The following is an 18,661-nucleotide window of genomic DNA, read 5'->3' as shown; positions in this document are numbered from 1 at the left end:
CCCACCCATCCATCCATCCATCCATTCATCCATCCATCCATCCATGCAACCATCCATCCATCCATCCACCATCACTGGGGGAGGCAGAACACACTCATGGCCTCCGGTGTTGTGGTCCTGCCCTCCTAGCGCATCGCTCTCCTTGCTGTGTAGAGGCTCAGTGATGTGCCCTCTAGAGGCTGGTGTTAGGAGCTCACATACTGGAGTTGGGTGGATTGCACAGTCCTGGCTCTCATGGCCCTCAACATTCCGACTGCAGCTGGATCTCAGAACAAACACCTCCCAGCCCTTTCAGTCTCTTCTCAACTTCCAGGAGATGAATTGTTTGGGTTCACTGGTCCATTATCATATAAATAGGCTTCTCTCTTCAGAACTTCCTAACCCAGTCAAGTTCAAATTAGCCACAGCGATGAAGCAGTGAACAGCACAGATAGTTCAGACAACCATTTATCCCGGGCTTTGGTGAACATAATGGGATTATTTCTCTGCAGCAGTTGATTTACCATCTTAATTATGTTCTGTTTAGTCTGAAAATGAGCCTCTATGTCCCTTGGCAACGGTAGCTTCCCTCGGGTGACATTGGCCGGGAACAGACTCAGTGCTGGGCCATAGTAGCCTGGGACTTAGACCACAGATAATCCATAAAGTGAGACGTCGACACAGGGATCCTGTCTGAGTTACGAGAGAAATGATCCCCTATTTCTCAATAAGAAAGAAAAAAATATTTTTCATGCTGACTTGTTCAGCAAAGATGTCTCTGAAAAGTTATTCCTAAGAACCAGCAGACAGCCATCAGGCCAAGGAAAACTGCCCTGGCAATACCTCTCTGTAGCACCGGACGTGCTTCTTTTCTGTTCCTTGTCTCCCCCAGTAGATCCTTTAGTGGCCCTGGGTTTGTGCCCCTCCCACACGTTCTGTTTCTGTATGGCCTCAAAGTGTGCCCCGTCACCGGCGGCTAGTGTGAAGGCAGGGGGCTCACTTCCCGTGTCCCCGTGCAGAGCGCTGCGGGTCCGCAAGAAGATGTCAGGGGAGAAAATGCCCGTGAAGATGATCGGCGACATCCTGACCGCCCAGCTGCCGCATATGCAGCCCTACATTCGCTTCTGCAGCTGTCAGCTCAACGGAGCTGCCCTGATCCAGCAGAAGACAGACGAGGCCCCGGACTTCAAGGAGTTTGTCAAAGTAAGGAGTCCAGGCTCAGCCAAGCCCCGGCCCCTCAGTGGCTGACGCAGGGCAGCTAGGTGTGCGAGGAGCGAATTCAAGCCTGCCAGCATATTCCTGCTAAAAACAGCCAGTGGGGCCGAGGTCTTGGCCGAGCACTAGGGGCCCGCCGCGGGCCGGCAGGTGGGGCTTTGACCAAAGGGCTGGGCTTGGAGAGGAGGGGCCAGCCTGCACCCGGAAACTCTGACCTGTGGTCCCTGTGTTAGCGGTGTTATTTGGATGCAGGTTCAAATCTTCGATCTCATTTGTCAGGCCCAGCGGGGCTGGTGCATCTGAGGTGCCCCATTCTGTTTGGTCTGAGCACCCCCCGTTCTTTGCTGCAGAGGGAATGGCCGGGAATCTCAAGGGACCCTTTGTTCCTTTTCCAGTTGGTTTTTGTGGGTGGCCTCGAGCTCTAAAAAGCGTGTGGGGGTGAGTGTGGGATGCCAGGACCTCTGCCTCGGGGGATAATAGGGGTCTCGAGAGCCATGTGTCCCCCAAGGGACATCTGAGGAGGTGGGCCCCATGCTGCTGGGGGCTGCAGGCCTTGGGACTTGGCCTTGGCCAGGGCAGGTCCCCCTGGCCCCACTGGTCCACTCAGCCTCCGTGTCTCCCAGAGAAAGAATCAAATAACTTTTGCGGAACCTCAGTTACATTTTGGTGAGTAGACCAATAATACTAACAGCAGGCTTCTCTTTGTACCTCGTGCACTTGCGGGCAGGCCATTCCCTCCCCCACCACTAAGCACGTTTGTGGAATCATCATTGTGAGATCTCTCCTTGACCGCAGCATCCCACATGCTTGTTCTTTCCTTTTCCCCTGGTGTTTCTCAACATTAAATGCTTTGATTTGCTAGCCGATGAATGGGGGGGGGGGCATTCTAAAGTCATTCGAAGGGGAGAAATATTGGTAAAAAGTAGGCCCAGGGTGGTCTAGAGACTGGAGAGCAGATGCTGGGCCACCTGGGCTTTTAGCCAAGGGCCGGTCCTCCCCGGACACAAGGCAGGATGAATTCATCACTGGATGCACTTGAGCTTGAGGGAAATGCTGACACCACCCAGGACAGGGGGCCTGTTTCCCCTCCCTCATCACCTCTCCTCGCCTCACCCTTGTGGGGGTTTGACACGCCTTTGCCAGGTATGAGGTGTTCCTGGAATGATGATGACCATGGCAGGAGCAGGTTGGGAAGCTGACACCTCCCGGGACCTGGGGCCTAGGTCATGGCAACTGCCCGTTTCTAAGGTGTTAAACCTGGCCAGTGCCTTTGAGAGCTGAGTCACCACATAATCCCTGTAACTTACAGATGGGATCATCTTTTGGGATAGGACCCTTTCCTCTGGCTGAATTGACAAAAGGGACAGGTGGTCTAGGGTGGGGACAACCCACAAGACTTGAGGTTGTAGTCCTTTGCCCCACTCCTGTCTCAGCACCACTGTACCCACCTGCCTGGGGCTCCCATGGGTGTGTGCGGGCTCCATCCGATCGAGACAATGAGATTCAGCCCCTCTGGCATCTCTGGGACTTAAGGGGAGTTTCTATTCTAACTCTACAGCTTCGTGTTTCTTCTTCCTCTTGGGGCTGTTAAAAAGGTCTGGCAGATATACAGAAGAAATATTCTCTGTAGAGCCAGAATCTCATCTCTGTAAGGGAGGGACTGTGTGTCCCAGGGAAGGGGTGGGTCTCCAATCGCCATCGTCCTGGACCGGGATATTGAGTCAGGCCCTTCCAACGCCAGGCTCCTCTGTTCTCGTCCAGATAAATGAGACAATGTGATGGGGCGGGAGGAGCGGATGTCCCTGAATGGATTTTGCAGATTTCTTAAGGACATTTAAAAAACTCTCTCATTTCAGAGGCTGGCAATGGACCCTCGATGTAAAGGGATGCCTCTCTCCAGTTTTATACTGAAGCCTATGCAACGGGTAACAAGATACCCACTGATCATTAAAAATGTAAGTACCCATCTTGCCTTTTCAAGCAGAGGAATGCTTTCTCAGCACTTCAGGGATCCAGGGTCACGGGCAAGATCCCCCAGCCAACGTACCTGGTATCTGTTGTGTAGAATCATACACCAAGGGGATGTTGGAAGTATCTGCTTGGTAACTCAGAAAGAAAAGCTGTTCATTTTGAAAAGAGCTAATAATATACAGTCTTCAGCTGTGTGACCAAGTGGCTTTTACCTCATAAGTTGGAAAATGAAAGCTCAGTTCTTTGGTTCTTTTCTTAATAGAGGTATAACGCCTTCATGCCTCAATTTTCCCAGCAGGAAAGAGAAAGAAATGTCATGCCTACCACCCATCCTCAAAAAGCCATCATGAAGCCAATACCAAAAGAAAAAAAAATAGGGTTTCAGTGTTTCTATCTGTAATATGAGTGAGCAGACCCAGACATCCTCTGAACCTGTGATTATATAACCATAGCGGGGATGGCTCCCGGAGAGAGGTTTTAGATCTGGTTCCCTTTCGTGGAGACTTTAGCAACCCAGATCTGGGCACCGGTGTGCTCATTGCTGTTAGGGTGTTACTGCCTTTTGGGTCTCTCAGTGGCCGAGTCAGGAAATACACATATGTATATTCATACATACATGCTTATATGTAAGTGTACACACATACCTTTATATTTATTTCTAGATCAATCCATGTAGATAATAATGCATGTTAAAACCCATGAGCTCACACTGATACGTCCTGTTCTAATCTTATACCACAGAATTGATTCTAGCCTTCCCCCTTTCTATACTTACAACTTCTTTTCTATGAGAAACCTCCCTCTCATCATCAATACATTTACTGATTTGCTCAGACCCCTTATAGTAACCCATCTCCCTCCACGTAAGCCATCTCCTCCGTCCAACCCCAGCTTGGCCCCACAAAGTACACTGTGGCCACCTTGGCTGAATTAAATAATTAGTTTTGAATCAGGCTTTCAACCTACTGTTTCCTCTCTTCCAACTTGACAGTTGTTATTTAACTGGTGCGGTACTTCTCTTTTTTCCCCCAAATTTAATTGCACATTGGAGCTGGAAATGAGCTTTTAAAATAGGTGTTCTAGATCTAGGCAATGGCGGTGGGGGTGGGGTGGGGGTGGGGGTGGGGGCAAAAACAAGGAAAGAACCGAGAGTCATAAATATTAAAAAGGAAAAAACAAATTATTGTTATTTGCAGAAACATGATTGCTGCCCTTTAGAGGACCCGAGAGTGAACTGAAAAATAGTGGAACCAAGAAGAGAAATTTTAGGGCGCCTGGGTGGCTCAGTTGGTTAAGCGACTGCCTTCGGCTCAGGTCATGATCCTGGAGTCCCGGGATCGAGTCCCGCATCGGGCTCCCTGCTCGGCAGGGAGTCTGCTTCTCCCTCTGACCCTCCTTCCTCTCATGCTCTCTGTCTCTCATTCTCTCTCTCTCTCAAATAAGTAAATAAAATCTTTAAAAAAAAAAAAAAGAAGAGAAATTTTAAAAGGTGGCCAGTTACAAGATACATGTGAAAAACTATAAAAGTACTAAGATGAAATATTGTATATGATGCTGAGGTGGAGAAATTCTTAGCCTGGCAGTAAGGATAGAGATTTAAAAGATTTAGAGTTGTAGCAACTTAAAAAAATATTTTATTCTGGAAACAACCTAGATATTAAATAGAGCAAATGAATTGTGGTAGACCTGTACTCGGAAAATATTTTTAAAAACAGAGACTTCAGGGGCGCCTGAGTGGCTCAGTCGGTTAATTGTCTGCCTTCACCCCAGGGACCTGGGATTGAGCCCCACATCGGGCTCCCTGCTCAGCACGGAGCCTGCTTCTCCCTCTCCCTCTGCCTCTCCCCCACTTGTGCTCACTCTCTGTCTCGCTCACTCTCTCTCTCAAATAAATAAATAAAATCTTAAAAACAACAACAACAAAGACTTCTATGTATTAGCATGGAATGGCATCCAGAAAATACCATTAAGTAAAAAAAAAAAACCCTTCATGAGCAATCTTACAGTGTAGTTCATTTTATAAAACAGAGGAAAAACTATGTGTGATTATTAAACGTATGCAGAGCATCTAAAAGGAGTTCAAGGGATGCCCTTTGGTCTGTTGGCATGGTTACCCCTGGGGAGGATAGTGAAAGGGAACTTTCACATTTGCTCTATGTACTTCTGTATTGTTTGGATCTTGCAGATCAAGGATGTGTCAATATACTATTTGCATAAAGATTTTTCTTAAAGTTTTCTGTGTGACAAAATATAATGAACAACAATGAAAGACAAATGATAGATGTAAACTGGGTAAACACATTTTATACTCAGGTAAGTAGGTACTGAAATATACATAGATTACTTATCTATATCTATGTATCTATCATATATCTGATAAGGGGCTAACATCCAAAATATATAAAGAGCTCATATAACCCATACAATAGCAAAAAAACCCAACAACCTGATTTAAAAATGGGCTGAGGATCTGACTAGGCATTTTTCTGAAAATACATAGTCCTTAAGAGGTACATGAAAAGATGCTCTATGTAATTAATCATTGGGGAAATGCAAATCAAAACCATAATAAAGTATCACCTCACATTGTTAGAATATTATAAAAAAGACTAGAGGGGCACCTGGGTGGCTCAGTTGTTTGAATGTCTGCCTTTGGCTCAGGTCATGGTCCCAGGGTCCTGGGATCGAGCCCAGCATCAGGCTCCGTGTTCAGCAGGGAGCCTTCTTCTCCCTCTCCCTCTGCACACCGAACCCCCGCCCCCCACTCATGCTCTCTCTTGATATTTCTCACTCTCTCAAATAAATAAATAAAATCTTTAAAAAAAAAAGGCTAGAAATAACAAGTGTTGATAAGGATGTGGAGAAAAAGGAATCCTTGTCCACTGTTGGTAGAAATATAAATTGGTGCAGCCACAATGGAAAACAGTAAGTAGATTCCTCAAAAAATTAAAAATAGAACTACCATATACAACCCAGCTATTCCACCTCTTGGTATTTACCTGAAGAAAATAAGAACACTAATTCAAAAAGATACATGCACCCCCATGTTCACTGCAGCATTATTTATAATAGCCAAGACATGGAAACAACCTAACTGTCCATTGATGGATAGAAATTATATATATATATATATATACACACACACACCGTATATATGTATATAATATATAATAGAATATTGTTCAGACATAAAAAAACAGTGAAATCTTGCCTTTTGTGTCAACATGGATGGACCTTGGGGGCATTATGCTAAGTGATATAACTCAGAAAGACAAATACCATATGATCTTTCTTATATTTGGCATCTTAAAAACAATTAATTAAAGAAAACTGCCAAGCTCATAGATACGGAAAACAGATTAGTGGTTGCCAGAGGCAAGGGTAGAGAATGGCATAAATGGGTGAACTATTTTTGTTTTCTTTTTGGTTCTTAGTTTAAGTAAATTGAAGAAAAAAAAAAAAGAAAGCAAAACCAAACCAAAACCAAAACAAATGAATTTGCACAAGCCAGCTGTGTGGGCTCCCAGTCTAGGGCTGTAGTCCTTAGACTTGGCTGCACATTAGAATCACCCAGAGAGCTCTAGAAAATACCTGCACGTGGAGTCCCTCCCCCAGGGATTTGGTCAGGGATGAGGCATCAGGAGTTCCCACAAGGATCCTAGCTACAGCCAGGATTGGCCCGGAGGGTGGGGATGTTGTTGATGATTGGAGAAGGCGGGACCCAGAATGTGCATTTTTCTCAATTTAGGTACTTCCCTAGGACTTTAAGCCAAAGGGTACCTTTGAGGTGAGATACTATTCAAGGTTAGGTCCATGTGAATTATTTGTGTGTGGACAAGTCCTAAGCAGGTACACCTTCCACATCCCCTGGTGCATTCCAAAACTGGCTCAGGGCCTTTCTTCATGACTGCTTTTAATGCACTCTAAGTCCTTTGAGAATCTGATGGTCATGGCTCTCATTCACTGAGCACCTTCTAAGGGCCAGGTACTTTTCGAAGTGCTTCACTCTATCAAATCATTTAGTCCTCCAGATAACCTTAAAAAGGAGGTGCTGTGGAGCATCCCCACTTTTCATATAAGGAAACTGAGGCTCAGAACATTTGGGGGGTTGGCCCATGTATGGCTGGTCACTGGCAGAGCCCAGATGTTAATGCAGGAGGCCTAGCTGCTGGCTGGCTTGGAGTGTTCTACACAGAAAACCACACATGTGCTCAGATGCACCCCTTGGCACGCTGTTCCAGAGCTGCGCCGATGCCTGCAGCTCCCGCGGACCTAGGAAAAGAGCCATTTTCTAGGGGAAAATCCGTGAGGATGCATTGTTACCCCGGCTGCAGCCACTGCCCTCCTCAAACCCCAAGCGTAAATAATGTGGCATCCCCTCCCTCCCCAGGGGACCCGGCCAACAACGGGTGGCCATCTTGCTCTTGTCATCGCTGCAGCTGGGCGCTCAGAGCGGCAGCTCCCCAGGTGGGCACCCATCAGGAAAGGTGGGTGCCGTGCCCTGCCTCTGTTGGGCCCTCCAGGACTGCGCCCCCCCCCCCCCCCCCCCGGCCCCCCCCCCCCCCCCCCCCGCCCCGGGCCCACCTGCACCGCCTGACGCTGCTGTCTTGTGTCCTCTTCCGTAGATCCTGGAAAACACCCCCGAAAACCACCCTGACCACAGCCACTTGAAGCACGCCCTGGAGAAAGCGGAGGAGCTGTGCTCGCAGGTGAACGAAGGGGTGCGGGAGAAGGAGAACTCGGACCGGCTGGAGTGGATCCAAGCGCACGTGCAGTGTGAAGGCCTGTCTGAGGTAGCTGCCCGCGGGCTGGGACCCGGGCCGCCCCCGCCAAGCTGAGTCTTGCCGCCAGCCTGGAGGAGGAGGCGGGCAGGATCGTTCTCTCTTCCTCCTGCTTCTTATCCGCCGCCCCTTCACCGGTCCACTGACTTCTTTATTTCCATTTTCTGAAGTTCCGTTCATGTTGTCAGATCTGCTGGCTTCTCTCTCGTGTCTTGCTCTTGCACAAGTGGCCACGCTTTTCATTTTTTTTTTCTAACATTTTAAACATAGTCCCAATCAGGACATTCCACCATCTACAGGCCTGGAGCTCGCTCGTGTCTGTCAGTTCTGCTAGCCGTCACTGCGCATGCCCGCTTCTCTGTCTGTGCTGTGATTTTTGATTGTGAGGTCCGTGTTCCTTGGAGCTTTGCCTGCGGGGTCTGGAGTTGCATTCCTCCCGAGAGAATTGCTACCAGCATCACCCCAGATTAAATGTAGAGGGGTCTGGGGATCACACTGCTGTGTGAATTGTCATTGTGGACTTGGGCGAGGGCTGCCTTGAGGTTGCAAATTCTCAGGGGCATTTTTTTTCATGGCACTTAGTCCAAGGTCAATGGCAAGTAAGTCTTCTTGTTCCTCTCTTCTGTGCTTGAGTTTATTTGTCATTCTTCCTCTACGAGAAAGTTTTTGTGGCTGTCTCCTGTTAGATCCCTCTGCTCACGTGGGCCCTCCATACATTGCTCGGCTCGCACCCCACGTGACCTTTGAAATGGAAGCTCAAGGTCAACTAGATTCAAGAGGGACCCTCAGGGTTGAAGCTGGCTTTGGGGTTGGCTTATCTTCTGGGGTACACCTTTTCATTCTGTTTTTGACCTCTGCACATTTTTTACTTTTTATATATTTTTTATCAATTTGCTTGCATTTAAAAAGTGCATTTTTATATTTTACTGAGTTTTTAAATTTTTCACTGGATGTGTCAGAGTATCTAGTCCACCATACTGCCAGGAACAGAAGTTTCTCTTCTAGTATTTCTTTTCTTGTCACTTTCCCTTCCTTTAGTTTCATTGATTCTTTCTGCCTGTTTTTCCCTCTCTCTGCCTCTGCATGCATGTGCGTGTGTGCGCGCACACACACACACCATTCACTAGGGTTTACCAAAATGCCCAGGCAGAATGTGTCCCCCTCGTCCACTCTCCCTGTGGCTTCTCCCTTCTTCCAATGCTTTGAAGGCAATCACTAGCTGAGGAAGTCACCACCACAGATTCCTCGCCTGCCTCACCTCCTTGTCCGTCTTCAGCATTAGGTGTGCGATAAACAGAGCTGTGGGAACAGCCCTGTGGAAATGCGTTTTGGAACTCTGTGTTGATATGCAATCCAGGGGCATTCATTGGTCGGTTGGCTCACTGATGCTTTCATCCGTTCGTCCACTCAGTAAACATTAAACAATTCTCGAGTGCCAGGGCCTAGTACTGGACACTAAGGACAATGAAAATCAGTAAAATGTGACCTCTGCCGTCCCTCAGGTTCTACAGTTCTGGATGAAGTGGTGGTGGGTGGGGCTAACCCAGTGTTTACAACAAAATATAAGGAGTGGGAAGGCGGGACAAGGTTCGGGTGCTGTGGGAACACAGGGTGGGGAGGAAGGGACAGTCACGGGGGGATTCAGGGAAGCATCGGAGATGGAGACAGGTGGTTGCGTGTTGAAGGATGAAGATATCTGTCCTGGAAGGCATCCAGGGGGTGGGCCTCTCAGTGGAGGGCATGTCCTGAGCCGGGCATCTGTAGAGCAATAGATGATATGGCTTTATGGCAAGTGGAAGCCAGGGGAGCAAGTGCAGAGGAGGTTAACTCGATCCTGCAGACAGCACACCTGAACAGCTCCTGAATCCGGGCAGCAGGACATGGTGACCTGCTCTTTGGAAAGGGGCCCTTCCCCGAGTCTCGCAGCTGCCCTCAGGAGGACTCAGTGAAGCCTGGGTCTTCTTAAAATGCCTGGGTGGCTCAGTCTTCGTCTGCCTTTGGCTCAGGTCATGATCCCGGGGTCTTGGGATCAAGCCCCATGTTGGGCTCCCTGCTTGGTGGGGAGCCTGCTTCTCTCTCTGCCTGCAACTCCCCCTGCTTGTGCTCTCTCTCTCTCACAAATAAATAAAATCTTTAAAAAACAAACAAAAAACATTAAGCATAAAAAAAAAGCTCTTAACCTTTGAGTTTTGTGGCTTCCGTACCCTCTTTGAGATAGACTGTTTTCCTTCCTACTGATCAGTCTTACCTAGCTTTGTGCACCAGCTTTCGTCTTGTCTGTGTGGTGTTCACCATACAATCAGGGAGAGGGGGCATGCTGGCTTCTGTCTCCTGGCCCAGATCTGGACTCAACCCCGTGATTAAGTTTCAAATACATGCTGTCTTTAGCATCCTTGTCCTAAGATAGAGAAACGTTCCCAATTCATTTATATTCATTGTTAGCCTGGCCTCGTGGTGGCCCCACACTTGGAGGAGGATGAATAAATGACGTCATCTTTATGTGATCCAGGCGGCCTTCTCTGGATTCATAGTCTGTCCCCACGTGGCTTGAACTCTCTCTTGGTGAGCAACATGGATCTCCAGATTCCTGTTCAGAGTGCAAAAGGGTAAAGAATACCCTCTGAAGGCTCCCATGTGGGTGTCACCTTCAGTCTTTGGGGCTCTCTCAGAGCCCCTCACCCCTCCTTGTACCCAAGAGTGGAGTGGAGTGGTCACTCTTCCTTATGCCTGTAGGTCTCCAGTCACAGAGGCACTGCTGATTCTTTCCCCCACAATGGAGGGAGATGCGTGGCCACCAGCATCTCTTGGGGGACCCATGGTGTGAATCCTGTCACCTCTTCACAAATACCCTCCTCAGGGAGATCTACAGGGTTCATAGCTCTGGGGAGTATTGGCCTTGAAGGTTGCTGGTGGAGCTTCCCCCCTGGGGCCCTCCCTCAGTCTCTCCTCCGGCTACCAAGAAAGTGAGTCTTTATGGGGTCATTTTTCTGCCTCAGTCTCCCTCTGCCCCTTCAGAAACTGCTCACATGGATGATAGAGCCCAGTGGGATGATAGAGCTGGCTTTCAGCGGCCTTTGGAGCCATCTCCAAGGTTTGGGAAGTGGCAGGAAAAGAGTGTCCCCTTCCCATTTTCAGGACAAGGGAGTTGGTTAAGATTCCATGTGCACCACGCTGTGTCCACTCTGCTTGGCTTTGAAACGTCACTCAGCGCCCCTGAGTCTTGCAGTCGCCCACGTGCTAGGGGCCTGGACTCTAGCCACACCTGGGAAAGTAACGTGTGTCCTATAGAATTGTACACAGAGTAGTTGCTGCTTTCCAGAAGCTCAAGGGACTGTGGGAGCCTGTGTGGGGTCGTCACTGGAGCAGGTTCATGCCCCCGCTAGGACACAGCACATACTCATCGAGGTGGCGGGAGAGGACTCAGAACTTTCTTCCTGCTTCCCATTTCCCAGCCAATAAGAGGGAGAGGGCCACCAGTCACCCTGAGACACTAGTAGACCCCTAGGGAGAAAGCAGTAGGAATTATACTCAAGACTCATCTGGACACTCGGAATCCCCGGAACTGGATCCTTGACTGACATTGACTCCTTGGCTCTGAAAGGCATTGGCTGACGTCTGCAAAGCAGTCCTTGACTTGAGCCTCAGACTCAGGCCCGCTGGGGGCAAGTCTCAGATTCTGACGGAGCTCGGGCTTTCAGACGCAGAAAAACAGAAATCAAAAAAATGACCTCACCTCATTGTGTCTTCTTTGGGTTTTGTTTTTCCTTTCTCAGCAACTCGTGTTCAATTCAGTGACCAATTGCTTGGGGCCGCGCAAGTTTCTGCACAGTGGGAAACTCTACAAGGCCAAGAGCAACAAGGAGCTGTATGGCTTCCTCTTCAATGACTTCCTCCTGCTGACCCAAATCATAAAACCCTTGGGCTCTTCTGGTACCGACAAAGTCTTCAGTCCCAAATCTAACCTGCAGTATAAAATGTACAAAACTGTAAGTTTGATTCCAGATGGCAATCTCAGGGTTGATGTTTGGGGGAGTAGAAAGTTCCCAAAAGGAGTCAGTCTTAGCAGGGTTTGGGGGCCGTGGCATGGAGGAGAAGGCAAAGGGGTGAGCCAGGATTTAGGGTAACTGAGGCAATGCAGTTCCAGCATTCTCAGAAGACGAACAACGTTCAGCTCGATTGATGAAACATCTATTAGCTTCCAAATGGCCGCTGTGGGTCACCAGGTGAAGGCAGGCCGCCCTGGGCTGGCGGGGCTCAAGGCCTAGGATTACAGATGAGGCAGGCTTGGGAAAGCTCCAAACTAGAGCTCCAGCGCCCCGCCTTCCAAACATTCCCAGATCCGCCTCCAAGCTCCTCAGGGTAGCTTGAAACATCTGTGCCCCTCACCTTGGCCAACAAAAGCCAATCTAAACAGTCAATGTGTGGGGAATTTCCTTCTGCTGTTTATTTGGTCTGCTCCGATGTACACAGCTGTGTTCGTGTGTCTTCGTGTCATGGGGTGCTGTTTTCCTAAATTTGTCTGTGTGGGGGTGTTTTTACAGAGTTTTCTCTGAAGCGGCAGTTAGCCTGATTGTGGGGAAAAGAACAATGTACTTAATGCGGATTGTCACCAGCAACTTTGTAGGAAAATCTTTGGAGGGAATTGGCTGGAGGTGAAGTTAGGGAGACTGTTTGCTGATTAGGATTTGCTATGGCCAAAACAGACTGGTCAAGGCTTCTTCTGAAGGACCTAAAAAACACCGGCAAATGGAGGAGGCAAAAATCCCTATTTATAGTTTGTAATAGTAATACATGATATTGATATTAACACAAAATCATTATTCCAGTAGAATTTACTGGAACGCACACACACATGCACACACACACACACACACACTCAGTTTAGTTTACTGGAACATTAGCTCACACACATTCATCGTTCACTGAAACACGCAGAGTCCCAGTCTGGTTTTATAATGGCTATGCATTGTTTTTCAGCCTATTTTCCTAAATGAGGTTCTAGTAAAATTACCCACTGACCCTTCTGGAGATGAGCCCATCTTCCACATCTCCCACATTGACCGAGTCTACACCCTCCGAGCCGAAAGCATAAATGAAAGGTAAGACCTGCCACCTCCCCGGGCCCGGAGCCCCACCTCCAGCGCCCGGGGCCCCACCTCCAGCGCCCGGGGCCCCACCGGGTGCTGGACGCACGTAGGACATTTAATTAATCAGCAGGTCCCAAGATTTCTTGAGTTGCAGTACCATGACCTTTGGCTGGAGGGGGTAGGAGAAAGGTCTTAATACTTTTCTAGAGCCTCTCAAAAGTTTAACACATGGCGTGAATTTTTCAAAATAAAAGGAATTGAAACGAATTTTGCTTGAGAATTTCTTTAAAAGACATTTTCATCATTCTTTGAGATCACGTTTCCTAAGGTTTCCCAGGTGGCAGAAGCCAATAGGAAGGCGATTTGGGGATTAATGGGACCCCCCCAAGCCCGACCCCGTCCTCAGCTGGCTCACTTGGACAGGCGTTCTGGATCTCAAAGCAGGGGGGTATTTTGCTTCAATCGTGTATTCAAGACTCTGCCTTAGAGCCGAATGAAATAGATCTTTTCTGAAGGGTGAACTTGACACAAGGCCAACAACATTCCAAAGAACATTCATGCCAAGCAAGAAAATTGGCCAAAGTTATCATGCAGATGGGTCTCTGAAAATGAAGGAGAAAGCATTATGCCAAAGTGCTTCTCCCTGAGTGTGTTTGCTTTGCTATGTAAAGAGCTTCCCTCTCAGGGAAATGGTTTTGTCCTTCCCTTGGATGGTTTAGTGAGAGAGATCCTTCTGGCCTTCTTCGGGGAGGCAAATACGAGATGCTTTTCCATAAGGGAGGAGGGAGTTGCAGGCCAACATCTCCAGGACAGCATCTCTCTGCCACGGGGACACCAAGGCCAAGGCAGGTCTCGAGTACATCAATAAAAATGTCACTCATCCCTTCCTTATTAATGGTAGGAAAAATCACTGGCACCGTTTGACACAAAACCGGACTTTCTTTCCCAGCCTTTGTTGTTAAGAGCAAAGGAACAAAGCAGGTAGGATCCTGGAGGCTGAGTTCGAAGCCCCGAAAGCTGTTTCCTGAGTTCTGTTTGGCACCTTTCTGTCTTTTTTCTTCCCAAGGACTGCCTGGGTGCAGAAAATCAAAGCTGCTTCAGAACTCTATATAGAGACTGAGAAAAAGAAACGGGAGAAGGCGTACCTGGGTATGCATCGCTCAGCGGCATGGCCCATGTGTCCTGCCAAGCTGGGGCTGTAAAGTTTGGGCCCAGAGTCCTTGGAGCTGGAAAGATGGGCCTGGAGGGGGAGGCGGGGCCTGAGAAGGGATGGAAGTTGGGGAGAGGGAGAGTGGGGTGCAGGATGAGGGTGGAGCATAAATTCCAGGAACCAGGAAGCCAGCATGTAAGGGGGAGACGGGGTGGGGGTTGGGGGGCAGCTACATGAAATTGATCTGAAGCCAGCAAGGGTGGGAAAGGTGTTTCAGTGAAGGCATCTTGTGTTCTTCTTCCTGCCATCACAGTCCGCTCCCAAAGGGCAACAGGTATCGGAAGGTTGATGGTGAACGTTGTTGAAGGCATTGAGCTGAAACCCTGTCGGTCACATGGTAAGGACCCCAAATTCCCTCCAGCACGGGGTAGTGGCGGAAGTCTTTTCTGTAAGCCCCCAGCCAGCTTTATGTCAAATGTGCTATTTCCATGACCCTAAATTTCCTTCCAGAATTGGTCTTTCTAACACTTGTTAAAAACCCAGAGTATTTTTTTTTTCTTTCTTAATTTAATCCTTCCTACCATTTTGCTTTTCAGAGAGATCTGAGTGGTTGCCATTTCATGGTGGATGTGATGCAATCTAAGCCTCTAGCAAGGAGACTGGAGAGGCCTAGTTTTAAAGTCCGTTAATCTAATTATTTAAGTGTTATAAATATTTAAGTATCATAGTTTAAGTGTGTGATGCTGAATGGTGGGAGTTTTCGCTCAGATTCTCCATTTTTTAAAAAAGATTTAATTTATTTATTTGAGAGAGAGGGAGAGCCAGCATATAAGCAGGGGGAGGGGCAGAGGGAGAGGGAGAGGGAGAGGGAGAAGCAGGCCCCCCGCCGAGCAGGGAGCCCAACGCGGGGCTCGATCCCAGGACTCTGGGACCATGACCTGAGCCAAAGGCAGACGCTTAACCAACTGAGCCACCAGGCGCCCCTAGATTCTCCATTTTATGCCATTTATCAAATGTGGCAATGGGGGGAGGTAAAAATGAGGGGTATGGAGGGAAATTGCTGCCCACCATAGCGAAGACCCTGCCATGCCATGCCCAGGAGAGCCCGCAGCCAGGCGCGAGTCCAGCAGACTCTATCCACTCTAGGAAAGAGTAACCCATACTGTGAGGTGACCATGGGCTCCCAGTGTCACATCACCAAGACCATCCAGGACACTCTGAATCCCAAGTGGAATTCCAACTGCCAGTTCTTCATCAAAGACCTAGAGCAGGAGGTCCTGTGCATCACCGTGTTCGAGAGGGACCAGTTCTCTCCAGACGGTGAGTAGAGAATGGCCCCCTGAGGTGTCCTTCCTCCTTCCCTGTCACTCAGCTTTCGTGGGTAAATTGCTTCCTATCTGGGAATTTGGTGCCCAGAATTTTTTGGCTTCCCTCCAGAGAGATGAGCTTGGCATAAGACAAGACTCAGCCTCTCCTAGACAGAGGCCTTCACCAATGCTGTGGCATCTCGGAGAAGGTGGACAAAGCGTGCTTGGTCCAGAGTGGTCCAGCTGCCCTAGATAAAGACCATCATGGTCCCATGCTTCCCCAAAGCAAGCGACTACAAAAAGGCTATTCCCCCAAAGTCTCAGTCCAGGCCTTGAGTTCTTGGCCAAAAGCCACAGTGATAATGGATAAGCCAGTTGAGCGAGAAGAACATCAGCTCACAGGGGTATGGCATTGGGTGATGTGTCTGGTTTAATCGAAGGGATGGAATCATGTTGGAAGCATATTCCTCCAACCAGCTTCCCGTTTCTGCTGTGAGCCTGGAAAAGAAGGGGTCTGGCCAATGATTCTAAGAAACTCTCTCTTCCTCACCCAATAAAAATCAGACAGTACATTTAAAGATGACAGTCTCAGTTATAGTCAAAGGGTATAGTTAAGTGGTAGGAGTGAGGGGTTACTGCTAGCATGATCTAGGCGAGGCTTTAATTGCTCCACGTGGCTTTTGGCTTTTAATACTTTTATATGAATTATCTCATTGTGAGTTAGGCACCTTTATTTATGGTCTGAAGACAGGCACGTAGCTGGCTAAATGTTAGAGCATTGCCCAGAACAATCTCTCACGCCTGGGCTCCTACTGCGTTTCACTGTCAGTTTTTATTCTGATAAGTGAAGGTTAGAGACTGGACGGTTGTTATGGTTGTTTTAAGTAGTGAAATATCATGACACAGTGTTAACTCCACTAGGGTATAAATCGAAAATCCTAATGTTGTTCTTATATCAGAGATTATTTCCATGCATTGAGCATAGGGACAAAATTAAGCTGTATTTGTCCACCAGAAAAATTCCCACATCTTATTTTTTGATTATTTTTTAAAGCTTATTTATTTATTTTTAGCAATCTCTACACCCAGCGTGGGGCTCGAACTCATGACCCCAAGATCAAGAGTTGCATGCTCTTCCGACTGAGCCAGCCAGGCACCCCCAATTCCCACATTTTATTTTATTTTATTTTTTAAAGATTTTTAAAATGTATTTATGTGAGAGAGAGAGTGGGTGGGGGAGCACAAGCAGGGGGAGCAACAGAGAGAGAGGGAGAAGCAGGCTTCCTGCAGAGCAGGGAGCCCGACGCGGGGCTCGATCCCAGGACCCTGAGATCATGACCTGAGCTGAAGGCAGACGCTTAATGACTGAGCCACCCAGGCGCCCCTAATTCTCACATTTTAAATGGGCCCCTGAAAGAAGGCTATTTCCTGTACAGGAGCATACATAGTATATTCCAGTCAATAATTCCTAAATGAATAAATGAAGGAATTATGGTCTGGAGGCCCATTTAACACCGTCCTATAATTGCCTAGCATTTAAAACATGTTCAAATATATTTACATTTGCTCTTCTACTGATGCTCAATATCTGATGAAAAGTGGTGTCGAGAGCGCCAGGCCTACAGCCTCCTCTCCCACACCTCGAATTTGCTCTCTGGCTCACGCAGGGGGCATAGGAAAGAGCAGCCCTCGCTCACCGTCCCTGACTTTTCTGAAAAGGATGTGCCACGAAGTGGCCTCTGAACCCAGGGAGATACTACTTTCCAATCTTTGTGCAGCTGATAGGACGTCTGGGGTTGCCTTGCCTCCCGGGACTCGGAAGTCCCCAGGTGTAGGGAAAGTCATAGTCTGCGTTTTTGCCTACCTTCTTCTAGACTCACCTTTGTCCCCACCCTGGTGTCCTTTTTTCTTTTTTGCCTTGTACTCCATTTAAAAATTACGCTCTGTCATTTTAGTTCACGGATTCCTGTAAACGGACCTAATTCCCTTTTGGAAGAAGCGAATTTCTCAATTCGCTGAGAAATTCCCAATATGCCAAACACGTGCCTTGAAGTAAAGGAATTCTCTCTTTGAGCAGGGTGTTTTTTTTCTCCTTGCAGATTTTTTGGGTCGGACAGAGATCCGTGTGGCCGACATCAAGAAGGACCAGGGTTCCAAGGGTCCAGTTACAAAGTGTCTCCTGCTACACGAAGTTCCCACAGGAGAGATTGTGGTCCGCTTGGACCTGCAGTTGTTTGATGAGGCATAGGGAGTGGGTGTGTTTGGCCGAGTTCCAGGCCGCGGCGGCAGGTGCAATCTGGAAATGGTGTGGCTTACCTAAGACCACTGTTTGACGTTCAGCCACAGGGCAATGGGACAGTGAAGACAGGCCCCTCAAAACTTCTAGGAATAATTCTCGACAATCCTTCCCCCACCCCCAATCAACTTCCCATTTTATGAAACAAAACTGTGTCTTCCTTTGTCCTCACTGCTGGTCTCATCATGGCTTCTAGGGGCTTTGAAATCCCAGAGCCCCCAGCTAGATTCAGTTGGGAGTCTGGTCCATCCCTGGGCCTGAGGCGTGGGTCTGGTTACTGTAAACTAGATTTATAAATGCAATGTCTGTATTTTTGGAGAACTCATGTAACACTCCTATTTCTTATCTCCACCAGTCCCCGAATAGGCCCCTTGATCTATAATGCCTAGTCCTTCGTCTGTTTAGAAATAATTATGAAGGTCCTGCCGCTGCTCCAGAATCTCATTCCCCCACTGGGACCTTGTTTGAAATGCTGCCCTGGATATGATCACTCGGGGAGATGGATGGTCTCCTGATCAACCAGTGCGCTAGCTCTTTGAAGAGCTGGTCTATGGAAGATTCTAGCAGGTACATTGTTAGAGCCATTCCAGTCCCCTCCAGGTCTTTTATTGATAGAAGCCAGTGAAAACTATCACTAGCTACTATCAGGTGATTCAGTTTTGATTTCCAGCATGCTTGGAAGATGGCTAGGGAAGCTTGTTATCTACAAAGTTAGATTCTGCTGGATTAGATCATCACAGGTCAACTGAAAGGCTACTTTACAATGTCATTGGGTCCTGGTTGCCAGCCCAGTTGGAAAATTCTCTTTGGCTTGGAGGTCCTATGATGTTTCCTAACAGGAGTAATTGCTGGTGACCAGCTCTGAGCCTATTTTC

At 48.2% G+C, this 18,661-nt stretch overlaps 1 protein-coding gene across 2 annotated transcripts in view; it reads left to right on the top strand.

Annotated features, from left to right (window-relative positions):
* The window catches only part of ITSN1 (intersectin 1), a 159,719-nt gene extending 141,784 nt beyond the window's left edge, over nucleotides 1-17,935 (top strand). For both annotated transcript variants that reach the window (XM_044913500.1, XM_044913508.1), the window contains 9 exons: nucleotides 999-1,182; nucleotides 3,051-3,149; nucleotides 7,791-7,958; nucleotides 11,720-11,932; nucleotides 12,924-13,045; nucleotides 14,100-14,182; nucleotides 14,497-14,580; nucleotides 15,330-15,503; nucleotides 17,590-17,935. In XM_044913500.1, the coding sequence (XP_044769435.1) occupies nucleotides 999-1,182; nucleotides 3,051-3,149; nucleotides 7,791-7,958; nucleotides 11,720-11,932; nucleotides 12,924-13,045; nucleotides 14,100-14,182; nucleotides 14,497-14,580; nucleotides 15,330-15,503; nucleotides 17,590-17,738 (1,276 nt within the window). In that variant the 3' untranslated portion in view covers nucleotides 17,739-17,935. The remainder of the gene's footprint in view (nucleotides 1-998; nucleotides 1,183-3,050; nucleotides 3,150-7,790; nucleotides 7,959-11,719; nucleotides 11,933-12,923; nucleotides 13,046-14,099; nucleotides 14,183-14,496; nucleotides 14,581-15,329; nucleotides 15,504-17,589) is intronic.
* Nucleotides 17,936-18,661: the final 726 nt, after the last annotated feature.

The sequence above is a fragment of the Neomonachus schauinslandi genome, chromosome 1 (genome assembly GCF_002201575.2).
Source record: "Neomonachus schauinslandi chromosome 1, ASM220157v2, whole genome shotgun sequence".
NCBI lineage: Eukaryota > Metazoa > Chordata > Mammalia > Carnivora > Phocidae > Neomonachus > Neomonachus schauinslandi.
Note: the sequence above shows the minus strand (reverse complement) of the source record. Positions and strands in the feature narration are given on the sequence as shown.